The sequence below is a fragment of the Theropithecus gelada genome, chromosome 1 (genome assembly GCF_003255815.1).
Source record: "Theropithecus gelada isolate Dixy chromosome 1, Tgel_1.0, whole genome shotgun sequence".
NCBI lineage: Eukaryota > Metazoa > Chordata > Mammalia > Primates > Cercopithecidae > Theropithecus > Theropithecus gelada.
This window is the reverse complement of record NC_037668.1, coordinates 204,779,871-204,791,986: the sequence shown is the minus strand read 5'-3', so window position 1 is coordinate 204,791,986 and position 12,116 is coordinate 204,779,871. Positions and strand designations below refer to the sequence as shown.

The window sequence follows — 12,116 nt, the reverse complement described above, 5'->3', positions numbered from 1 at the left end:
TTTAGTTTTTTGGGGAAACTCCAAACTGTTCTCTATTGTGGTTCTGCTAATTTACATTCTCACTGCAGTGTACAAGGGTTCCCCTTTCTCCATATCCTCACCAGCATTTGTTATTGCCTGTCTTTTGCAATATACACCATTTTAACTGGGGTGAGATGATATCTCATTGTCGTTTTGATTTGCATTTTTTGATGATCAGTGATGTTGAGCACTTTTTCATATGCCTGTTTGCCTTTTGTATGTCTTCTTTTGAGAAATGTCTATTCAAATCTTTCCCCATTTTTTCTTTGGATTATTAAATTTTTTCCTATAGAGTTGTTTGTGCTCCTTATATATTCTGGTTATTAATTGCTTGTCAGAGGGGTAGTTTGCAAATATTTTCTCTCATTCTGTGGGTTGTCTCTTCACTTTGTTGCTTGTATCTTTTGCTGTGGAGAAGCTTTTTTTAACTTGATGTGATCCCATTTGTCCCTGTTTGCTTTGGTTGCCTGTGTTTGTGGGTGTTGCTCAAGAGATCTTTGCCCAGACGAATATCATGGAGAGCTTCCCCAATGTTTTCTTGTATTAGTCTCATAGTTTGAGGTCTTGGATTTAAGTCTTTAATCCATTTGGATTTCATTTTGTATATGGTGAGAGATAGGAGTCTAGTTTCATTCTTTTGCATATGGATATTCAGTTTTCTCAGCACCATTTATTGAAGAGACTGCCTTCCCCAGTGTGTATTCTTGGCACCTTTGTCAAAAATGAGTTCACTGTAGGCGTGTGGATTTGTTTCTGGGTTCTCTATTTTGTTCTGTTAGTCTGTGTGTCTGTTTTTATGCCAGTACCATGCTGTTTTGGTTACTATAGCTGGATTTAAATACTCTTAAAGATTTCCTTTAAAAGAAAGTATAGAAACAGATCCTAATGTCTATAATGTATTATAAAGGTGGCATTCAAATTGATAATTTAACAAGTGGTGCTGGGACAACTGGCTAACCATTTGGAAAATAGATAATTAGGAATTTTTTTCAATACCTTATGCATGGATAGGTTTAGATGACTTAAAAATGAGCAAAGGATATAAGCGATTTACAAAAGAGGAGATACAAATGGCCAATAAACCAAAAGTTTAACTTTATTAGTGCTATGTTCAGATTGGGAAAGACAAAAAGAATGTCAGTACTCTGGAGGGAAATGGACCTTCTCAAACTGCTAGTGGGAATGAAATTGTTATTATATGCTAGGAAGGAAATGGGGCAATATATATGAAAAATATTAAAATTGTGTACACCCTTTGACTTGACAATTTTATTTGTTGGAATCTATTGTAAGTGGGTACATTTTCAAAATTATAGGTCAAGAATACTTACTGAAATACTGTTCATATTGAGAAAAAAGTAGGGACATCCTAAGTATCCAATGATAAAAGTATGGTTAAGTTCCATATTATGGAATGCTGTGCAGCCTTTTAAAATTATGTAGGTGTATATTTATTGAAACTGAAATGGATTCCACAAAAGAGAGGGATTGTTAGAATAAGGCCATGTATACACATTGCTTAGCACAGTGCCTGACATATAGTAAGTAAGCTAAGTTTTCTTAGCTTAGAAAAGGCAGGAGAAACAGGTTATAAATGTGTAAGTTTCCAAAATATCTTTCGAGTCATTATTCTCCAACCATCTGCCAGGAACCATTACTACCTTCATTCTTGTGGGACTAAAACCTTTCCCTGGGGTTCAGATCAGACTTTCTGCAGTCTGACCCCTCACCTTCCAAACTCATACTTTTTCTTTTCCAACACAAACTCCCTGCTCTAGCCAGGGAGTAGAAGTAGGAGTCTCCTCGCTGCCCTTTGCATTTCCTTGCCTTTGCACCTTCGTGTGTAACACTCGTCATCCTATCCGGAATACCCCTTCCCTTTCTCTGCCCCAGTCTAAATCCATCCATTCTCTTTTCTTTTCTTTACTTTTCTTTTCCTTTCTTTTCTTTTCTTTTCTTTTCTTTTCTTTTCTTTTCTTTTCTTTTCTTTTCTTTTCTTTTCTTTTCTTTTCTTTTCTTTTCTTTTCTTTTCTTTTCTTTTCTTTTCTTTTCTTTTCTTTTCTTTTCTTTTCTTTTCTTTTCTTTTCTTTTCTTTTCTTTTCTTTTCTTTTCTTTTCTTTTCTTTTCTTTTCTTTTCTTTTCTTTTCTTTTCTTTTCTTTTCTTTTCTTTTCTTTTCTTTTCTTTTCTTTTCTTTTCTTTTCTTTTCTTTTCTTTTCTTTTCTTTTCTTTTCTTTTCTTTTCTTTTCTTTTCTTTTCTTTTCTTTTCTTTTCTTTTCTTTTCTTTTCTTTTCTTTTCTTTTCTTTTCTTTTCTTTTCTTTTCTTTTCTTTTCTTTTCTTTTCTTTTCTTTCTTTCTTTCTTTCTTCCTTTCTTCCTTTCTTCCTTTCTTCCTTTCTTCCTTTCTTTCCTTTCTTTCTTGACAGAGTCTTACTCTGTCATCCAGATTGGAGTGCAGTGGCATGATCATGGTTCACTACAGCTTCGACCTCCTGGACTCAGGTGATCCTCCCACCTTAGCCTCTGGGTAGCTGGGACTACAGGCATGTACTACTACACCCAGCTAATTTTTTCTTTTGTAGAGATGGTGTTTTGCCATGTTGCCCAGGTTGGTCTCAAGCTCCTGAGCTCAAGGGATCGGCCTGCCTCAGCCTCCCGTGCTGGAATTACAGGTGTGAGTCACCGCGCCCAGCCTCCATCCATTCTTTTAAACCCTGCTTATACCTTGTGAAATTTAACATTGCAGCTTCAGTAATTATTCACCACCCCAGGGCTTCTTTGCCATATCATGTCTTGCTTCTTATTGTTAAGATGTACAACATGTGAGAATTTAGCTGAATTATACGTTCTTTGAGGACACAGACTGATTTTGATATTATAATTTATTCTCTCCCTCAGATGGTTCCTTGAACATAATTTAATGTTCTTTAATGACTGCTGAATTAGAACATATCTCTTTTTGCAATAATCTATCAAGGTGAGATGTTTTAATATAAAATTAACCATTTTAGAGCAAACAATTCAGTGGCATTCACCACGTGCAACCATCTAAAGTTGTTTTCAACACACCAAAGTAAAACCCCTTATCCATTAAGCAGTTTCTCCCATTCCCTCTTTCCCCTGTCCCCAGCAATCACCAATCTGCATTCTGTCTCTATGGATTCACCTATTCTGGACATTTCATATAGATGGAGTCATATGATAAGTGACCCTTTGTGTCTGGCTTCTTCCATTTAGCATAATATTTTGGAAGTTCTTCCACTTTGCAGTGTGTATCAGTAGTTCATTTTTTGATGGTTGAATAGTATTCTACTCTGTATATACCACGATTTGTTTATTCATTCATCTGTTGATGGACACTTGGACCGTTTCTACCTTTTGGCTACTGTGATTAGGGCTACTATGAACATGAATACACAACACTTGTTTGAGTCCCTTTTCAATTTTGGGGTATATACCTAGGAGAAGAATTGCTGCATCATATGGAAATTCTGATTCACTTTTTAAGGAACTGTTTTCCATAACCGGTGTACCATTTTAGATTCCCACCAGCAATGCACAAGGGTTCCAAGTTTTCTACATTCTTGCTATCACTTGTTATTTTCTGCTGTTTGGTTATAGCCATCCCAGTGTGTGTGTGAAGAGGTACCTTATTGTGGTTTGATTTACATTTCCCTAATTCGTAATTAGTAATGATGTTCAGCAGCTTTTCATGTGCTCAATGGCCCATACAGGTCCTTTGCCTGTAAATTGTGTTGTCTTAGTTGGGTTGTAAGAGTTGTTTATATATGTTGCATACTGGACTCATAGTGTGTATCTTTTTTTTTTTTTTTTTGAGTCAGTTTTGCTCTTGTTGTCCAGGCTAGAGTGCAATGGTGCGGTCTCGGCTCACTGCGACCTCTGTCTCCCGGGTTCAAGCGATTCTCCTGCCTTAGCCTCCCAAGTAGCTGAGACTACAGGCGCCTGCCACCATGCCTGGCTAGTTTTTGTATTTTAGTAGAGACAGGGTTTTGCCATGTTGGCCAGGCTGGTCTCGAACTCCTGACCTTTGGTGATCCACTTGCCTTGACCTCCCAGAGTGCTGGGATTACAGGTGTGAGCCCCCGTGCCTGGCCTAGGGGGTATCTTTTAACATTTAAGTCTCCCTGGTTTGGCTTATTCTCCCTTTTGTGATTTTTTTTTTTTTTAATCTGTGGTAAATGCTGCCCCATAGATGTTCAACTGAAGGATCTTAACAACAATATTAGTTCCACATGTGTCCTGAGACAAGCATTGTACTAGTATATTTCTGTCCTGTTGCCTTTAGATAAGTTACAACCTATTTAAACCTCATTTCACCATCCAGGAAGCTCACTGGCTTTGCTCATTTGAGAATGGTGGTGAGGACCATTACTAATGGTTGTGCAAGATACTTGCAAACTGTAAAACATTACCCAATTATAAAAGTAGGATACAGGTTGCCACTTCTATTTTTCATTTTCTAGAGACAGGGTCTCACTATTTGAGACCAGGCTGGTTGGTTTGCTGTTGCCCAGGCTGGTCTTGAACTCCTTGCCTCAAGCAAGCCTCCCGAGTTGCTGGGATTACAGGTGTGAGGCACCGTGCCCAGCTGGTTGCCACTTTTAGTGTTGTTCACACCTATTCTTATTTTGGTTTTGTGGATTCATAGTTTCTGATTCATAATTAAGCACCTAAGAGCATAAATTAAGGTGTAGAGAATAACCAAGAATGCTTGCCTTTCAGAGTCATCCTTTTTGAACTTCCATGACTCAGACTGCGAACCCAAGGGATCACCACCCTGTGACTCCTTGCTTTCCCTCAACACTGAAAAGATTCTGGTATGTATCTTCTCTCTGTTCTGTTTTTGTGACCTGAAGCCCAGTAATACTAGTTCCAAAAAGTGGAAGTCGCCTCTGTCAACTAGAAGTTGGGCCTCATTGAGTCTATATGCATAGGATAAAGATAGGTCGTCTGATATTTTGTCACATTGAATTATTATGACTTAGGCATTGGACGGTTGATCATTCAGGACATAGAACTTTTAATTTGCAAGTCTCAAGAAATAAAGGGGACATTATAGTTCAACCTTATTTCTAGCAGCCTTGTGTATTTGGAGGTATAGTAGACTCTTACTTTTCCAACCTTTGCATATGTGGGTATCTTTTGTATCTATGTTTTCTATCAGTACCAACTGAACTATACAGTGGACCTCTCCATTTCAGGGGTGAATACTTGACGGTAGGTAATGTTTGCGTCTGCCCTATCCATGTTAGTGTGTCTCCTCCTCCAGCCTGGCTGCCTCAAGGGGGATGGGTCTTCTTTTTGTTCACACTCAACTCTATGAAGCTGATTGTTCTTTCCGTGTACAAGTTTAATATATTTTTTTCTCCAGGCCTTTTCCTTCAACATCTGCATAGATACTCTTTGCATCTTCAGTTTAAAATTTCCTTTTAAGATTTTTTTTTTTTTTTCAAACAAAGCCTTGCCTTTTCATGTCAGAACTACTGAAGATGGATTGAAACTGCAAACTAGAGATCTGCTGCTTTTACCTAACTCGCTGCATAGTAATCAACTTGATATATGGAAAACTCTTGAATTAGACTTGCCTAAAACCAGAAAGGGCCATCTTGTAAAGCAGTGAGTTGGTCATCTCTGAAAGTGTTTAAGTAGAAGTTGGATAATCCCATCTTGTATAGGCAGTTAGATTCTTAGAGTTATGAAAGCCTTCTTACTGAGAGTAGTTAAAATATTTTCTACTAGTTGCATTTCCAGTTTAAGCTAGCGCTAGCTAGTGTCCTATGGGAGAAAGCTCATTAGTCTTGGCCTTTCCTTTTCCTGAGGTTGAAATATGGGACTTAGACTATTCATTTATTGATCCAGTCTCCCAATATTTATTTTGTACCTATTATGTGCCAGGCATTGCACTAGGTGAGTATTAGGAATACAGCAGTAAGCCAGATAGTGTTGGTCTCTGCATTATGTACAAGGCATTGTGCTAGGTGAGTAATAGGAATACAGCAACAAACCAGATAGCGTTGGTCTCTGCGCCATGACTTCTATAGTCACCAACCAAATCATTATGCAAATAAACATAAAAATGTGATTGTACACATCATATGAAGGAATACCAAGGGTCAACATAATCTCCCTTTATTTAGGGGTATCGGGCAATTCAGCTTTCAGGAACTGAAACGTAACCAGGGATGAGAAAGTTGGATTGAAATTAGTCTACTAGTGATGTTGAGCTGTGTGTTCAAACTTACTTGAGCATAGCTTCTCAACTCTGTCCAGAGGAGATACTATAGATGCAGTATTAGAAATAGGAAAAATTCTTTTTCATCAAGAATTTGATTTGTTGTTTGGCCAGGCACGGTGTCTCATGCCTGTAATCCCAGAACTTTGGGAGGCTGAGGCGGGTGGATCACCTGAGGTCGGGAGTTCAAGACCAGCCTGACCAACATGGAGAAACCCCCATCTCTACTAAAAAAATACAAAATTAGCTGGGGTGGTGGTGCAAGCCTGTAATCCCAGATACTCAGGAGGCTGAGGCAGGAGAATCATTTGAACCTGGGAGGCAGAGGTTGCGGTGAGCCAAGATCGTGCCATTGCACTCCAGCCTGGGCAAAAAGAGTGAAACTCCATTTCAGAAAAAAAGAATTTGATTTGTTTATACTATCCTTCTCCTGCCCACTTTCTAATGAATACAAATAACTTGAAATCAAATATATTCTTCAGTGTACTCTTCAGGTTGCTTAGCAAACAATTTGTGGAATTTTATTTCTGTCCTCGTCCCAGTATCTTTTTGCAGAAAGGCTTGGCAAATGGTAGACTCTCCTCAAATATGAAATAAAGCAATATTTACAGACTCTTTTTCTTGGCTCTAAGCAATTTACTTGCTTTTTTTCCCAGCTTCACTGAGGTGTAATTGACAAATAAAAATTATATATTTACAGTGTATAATATGATTTTATATACATATATATAGTGAAATGATTGCCACAATCAAGCCATCTAAGCAATTATTTGGGGTGCAGTGGCACAAGCAGGGCTCCCTGCAGGCTCGACCTCCCAGGCTCAAGCCATCTTCCTGCCTCAGCCCCAACAAAGTAGCTGGGGCTATCGGTGTACATCACCATGCCCAGCTAATGTTTTTTGAACTTTAGTAGAGACGAAGTCTCACTGTGTTGCCCAGGCTGATCTCGAAATTCTGGAGCTCAAGTGATCTTCCTGCCTTGATCTCCCAAAGTGCTGGAATTAAAGGCGTGAGCCACCATGCCCCATCTATCTAAGCAATTTATTAAGGAGAAAAATCTTTTGCATCTGTGAACTTGTCCATAAACACTTGACAAAGAGGAAGGACTCATATTCTGATCACACCCAGCTGTATACCATCAGTAACACCCTTACGCGTTGTTCAATCTCCCACATCTTGAAGCTTTACTGGGTTCCATGTGTGGAAGCTCCCAGCTGCCTAGCAAAACTGGAAGGAGCTGATAAGAGTTTCCCTCTCGTCATCAAGGTTTTACTGAAAGCCATAAAGTGTAAAACATTCCCACAATAGTGGCATTTTCTTGCTTCCACTTAAATCAAATGTAGCCATAATTTTTTAAAATACAGATTTTAATACAAGTTTTCCTTCATTTGTGATAAGCTAAAATGTATGTTTCTTTTTTTTTTTTTTTCCCAGAGCCAGGCCAAGTCTATTGCAGAACAGAAGAGATTTCCATTTGCCACTGATAATGACAGCACAAATGAAGAGTTAGGTAAGATTTGAATCTGGTAATATTCCTGTAGTATTTGCCTCAAATTTTTGGTTAGATGCATAGCAGGAAGACAGGATGGTAAGGTGTGGAGAGACTGGCTTTGCCAATTTGAGCTGTTTGATCTTGCATGGAGCATTCAGCCCTTGTGACATTCCATTTATTATATGTCAAAAAAAAAAAAAAGGTTTGGATGGAATAATCTGTTTCAGCTCTCCATTTCTATGGAAATTAATAATTATGGCAGTGAGCTCTTATGAGCTGTTCTGATTCAGTAAAAGGTTATTTGTGTGCTGTCATCAGATGTGAGCAATGAAGAAGTGAAAGCAGAATAGAATCTCAGACTACCTACTTTTCTGTGTAGTGAAATAGCAATGTTGAAGTTATTTTAACTTAAACTTTAAGTTATTTTACTCATTTGGCTAGTCATTTATTTTTGGGTCTAAGAATGTGGGTGTAGAAAAATTGAATTCATTCATATCTGCATGAGTCACATAGTTTGGTGTGTTCATTGCATGTTTTAAAACAGGCTGATTTTGTCAGTGTCAGATATGCACTGGGTGTGTTTCCCTCACTGTCTACTGAGTTTACATTTGAAGAAGTGGAGACAAAATTGAATATAGGGCTGAGCAGTGCAACTGGGCAGTCTATTGAAGCACATGTTCTCGCATGGGGCCCAGTCGCCCAAAGCACCTGCAGGAATTCTTCTCTATCTAATTTAGGCATAATTATTTTATCCTTACCATGGCCATACATGTTTGATATTAAGATTAAGTGCTCCTTATACTGGCTTCTTTCCTGTTAGTATAGGGTCTTGCTCTGTGGCCCAGGCTGGAGTGCAGTGGTGCAATCATAGCTCACTACAACTTTGAACTGGGCTCGAATGATCTTCTTGCCTCAGGCTCCTGAATAAGTAGGATTACAGGTACATGCCACAGTGCCTGGCTAATCTTTTTTTATTTTTTGTGGAGACCAGGACCCCCCATGTTGCCCAGGCTGGTATCAAACTCTTGGGCTCCAGGAATCTCCTGCCTTGGCCTCCCAGAGTGCTATTTTGAAAATGCTGATTACTTTGTGGTGATATTCTTTGAGGAGGCTTTGACGACTGCCCTTTAAGACATCAGATCTAGTCTTTTCTGAAGTCCTTGGATTCTACTTAGAGTAGTATTTATTTATTAAATAATGAGTTCAGAGCCTGATATGTGCCAGGTCTGTTTTGTTCTCCAAGAATAATCCTAGTAGACCCTGGGGTAGTATAGCCCCTGAGCTGGCCTACGATCTTTTGTACCCAGTATTTTGTCTTGAAAAAATGGCATCTGTGAACATATACATTGCTCGGAGATGTGGGGTTGCTGGTGAGTAGAGATTTCTGAGAGAAGTCCAGTTATACCAGCTTTTCCTTTATGTCTTTAGACTCCTACAGCAAAATTTAGATCCTAATAGTTATTTGTATTTGCACAAGATTTGGATTATGATTATTCTTTTTTTTTTTTTTTTTTTGAGACAGTCTTGCTGTGTCACCCAGGCTGGAGTGCAGTGGCCCAATCTCAGCTCACTGCAAGCTCCGCCTTCCAGGTTCATGCCATTCTCCTGGCTCAGCCTCCTGAGTAGCTGGGACTACAGGCGCCCACCACCAAGCCCGGCTAATTTTTTTGTATTTTTAGTAGAGACGGGGTTTCACTGTGTTAGCTAGGATGGTCTCGATCTCTTGACCTTGTGATCTGCCTGCCTTGGCCTCCCAAAGTGCTGGGATTATAGGCGTAAGCCACTGCGCCCGGCCGATTATTCTTTTATTAATAGATACTTCTGGTTTTGTTCACAAAATGTTGAGTTTTAGGTGGAGAGATTTGAAAACTGCATTTGATTTGAAGTGGAATTCAGTCACTTCAATGTGGACAGCCATTTAAATATGTTCCTAAAGTACAAAATTTATCTCTGAAAATCATATTTATTTTTATGGCTCATTGATTGATTTGTTCATTCAACAGATATTTACTGATTATAGGATAATAAATAGGAAATAAAAATTTAGATTTGAAAGGAATCTTTAAGAAAATTTTCTACAGGCATATTAAGCAAGACCCAGACAGTTATGAGAAGTGACTGAGGTCCCCATGATCACACGGCTGGTGAGTGGCAGAGCCAGAATCCGAGCTCAGATCTTGGCTTTCTGTGCAATCGTCATCTTCCTGCATTCAAAGAAGTACAAGTTTATGTTTTTATCCATGTTCATCTGACCATTAAGGAATTTCAGCCACTTGGCCATCCCTCCAGTGCACAGTGGTTTGGGAACTGCCTTGAATTTTCTCAGCGTACCAGGCTCCCTGGGAGGTTAGGCTCCGGAGCCAGGCAGCTTGCTGCCTTCCTCTCACCCTCTGCTTATGGTCCTTGGACAGCTTGTTTAACCACTTTCTGCTTTATTTCCTTGTCTGCAAAATGGGATTAATAATTGTACCTACCTCATTGCAGTGGAAGAGCAAATGAGTTAATGCTGGTAAAGGATATTACTATGCCTGTCACATATTAAGAATGCAATGCCTGTAACCACTGTGATTCTTGCTGCTGTTTTCACTGCTAATATTACTGCCCCCATCCCCTGCAACCCCTGCCAAAACTAAAGGTATCCTCTGGTTACCTGGAGGTTAGCTAACTGAATGGTATCCATTGTCAGCATTCTGAACATGTATTTGGGCTTAATTTATCTTTCCAAAGAAAGTAGGGCAAAAGGGCTCTCTTTTTATTTTGAAGAGTGCCCCCAGAAGTGCTTATTATGGTGTTCAATTTGAACTTTATTTTTACTTTATTGATTTATGAATATATTTTAAACTCTTTCTGCATTTCATATCTATTTCTGCTTTGTTTAATGTTTTTACTACTTTTAACTATCAGGAAATATAAGCTCTTAATGACAGTAAAAGTTTTCGTTGCCCGTCTTCTTGAACACTTATTTGGTCCTAAAGGGTATTGCAGTAAGGTTTTACAGAAAAGCTTTTTTGCAAATAAATGTTACCAAAATAGTTATGTTGAGTGATGAATAAAATGTTTTTCAAGGATTTTGGGGGGCCTAAGGGTTAAGCAGTCAGGGCAAATTTTATAGATGGTAATGTAATCTAGAATATTCAAAGATTGTTTTTTGGATGGGTGGCAGAATTTAGTAAGAATATTGCTGTGTTTTCAGAGATTGTCCTGGCTCTAATTTCAAAATACCACTCTCCTAAACAATGTGATACAAAATGATTCATCTTTAGTGTATATTCTGAGTAGCGTTTTCACTATATTTTGAATGGAAGAAGTAGGAAAAAGACTGTCATTGCATTATGGTGGTTTGTATTATCCACAGTTAAGCATTATGTTAATATATTTGAGTCCCTGTTTTTGTTCTTACTAGGTAATTGGCAGTAAATTCAGCACTCTCAGGAATTGAAATTTGTGATGCTGTTTGGGTATTTCTCATAACATTCACAGTAAAAATCACATTGCCATGTTATGTGGACATTATTTAGGCTTATTACTAGCTTTTGTGATAGCTAGGAGACATCACAAAGGTTATTTGGGATCTGAAAATGAATGATGGGCTTAGAAAAAGATAAGTATCTCTTGTAGGCAGATATTTTATAGATGACTTTAACAATTTAAATCTAAATGGAATTGGAAGGCTGATTAGCAAGTGCAGAGTGGTGAAAGTGGAAGAATTCAGTGACACCTTATTAACTTCTAGGTTTTCTTTAACTGCTTCCAGTGCTTGGAGCTGCCTTTGGAGATTTACCAAAGAAGTTAGTTATTGATTCTAGTTTGAGCTACTTTATTCTTTCCTTTAATATTTTGTATTTTGTTTTATAGCTATTGCTTACGTCTTGATTGGCAGTGGTCTCTATGATGAAGCAATACGGCATTTTTCAACAATGCTTCAGGTAATTTTTCTTCTTATTTATGGAATTTCGAGTTTATGGTCATGCCAAAAATATGGACTAATGCACAGCTGAAGTGCTGTAATACAACGTGTTTTTAAATTATACAAGAAAGCGAAAGAAATTGGTATGGACTGAGCACTTTCTTGGTGCCAGGCCTTGTGACATGCTTTCATTTAATCTTTGAAATATTTTAAATAAAACTTCATTTTAAATGAGAAAAAGGGAATCTAATCAGGTCAAGCAATTTACTCATAGTCTCCCGACCATCAAGTTGCAGAGATGGGATTCAAATGCAAGCTTTAAAAAAACATTAGCATCAGTTCACTTTCCTCTCTACCACAGTATCTCCCATGAGATATGGACACTGGAAATTCTTGAAATTCCAACTTATTTTCACACAGGAGTTGATCTTCATGATTAACTTAAT

At 38.3% G+C, this 12,116-nt stretch overlaps 1 protein-coding gene across 3 annotated transcripts in view; it reads left to right on the top strand.

Annotated features, from left to right (window-relative positions):
- The window catches only part of TTC13 (tetratricopeptide repeat domain 13), a 76,284-nt gene that overhangs the window by 15,375 nt on the left and 48,793 nt on the right, over positions 1-12,116 (top strand). For 2 of the 3 annotated variants that reach the window (XM_025397317.1, XM_025397311.1), the window contains exons 2-4: positions 4,762-4,856; positions 7,706-7,781; positions 11,619-11,689. In XM_025397317.1, the coding sequence (XP_025253102.1) occupies positions 4,762-4,856; positions 7,706-7,781; positions 11,619-11,689 (242 nt within the window). The remainder of the gene's footprint in view (positions 1-4,761; positions 4,857-7,705; positions 7,782-11,618; positions 11,690-12,116) is intronic. The other variant, XM_025397326.1, reaches the window with a different exon arrangement.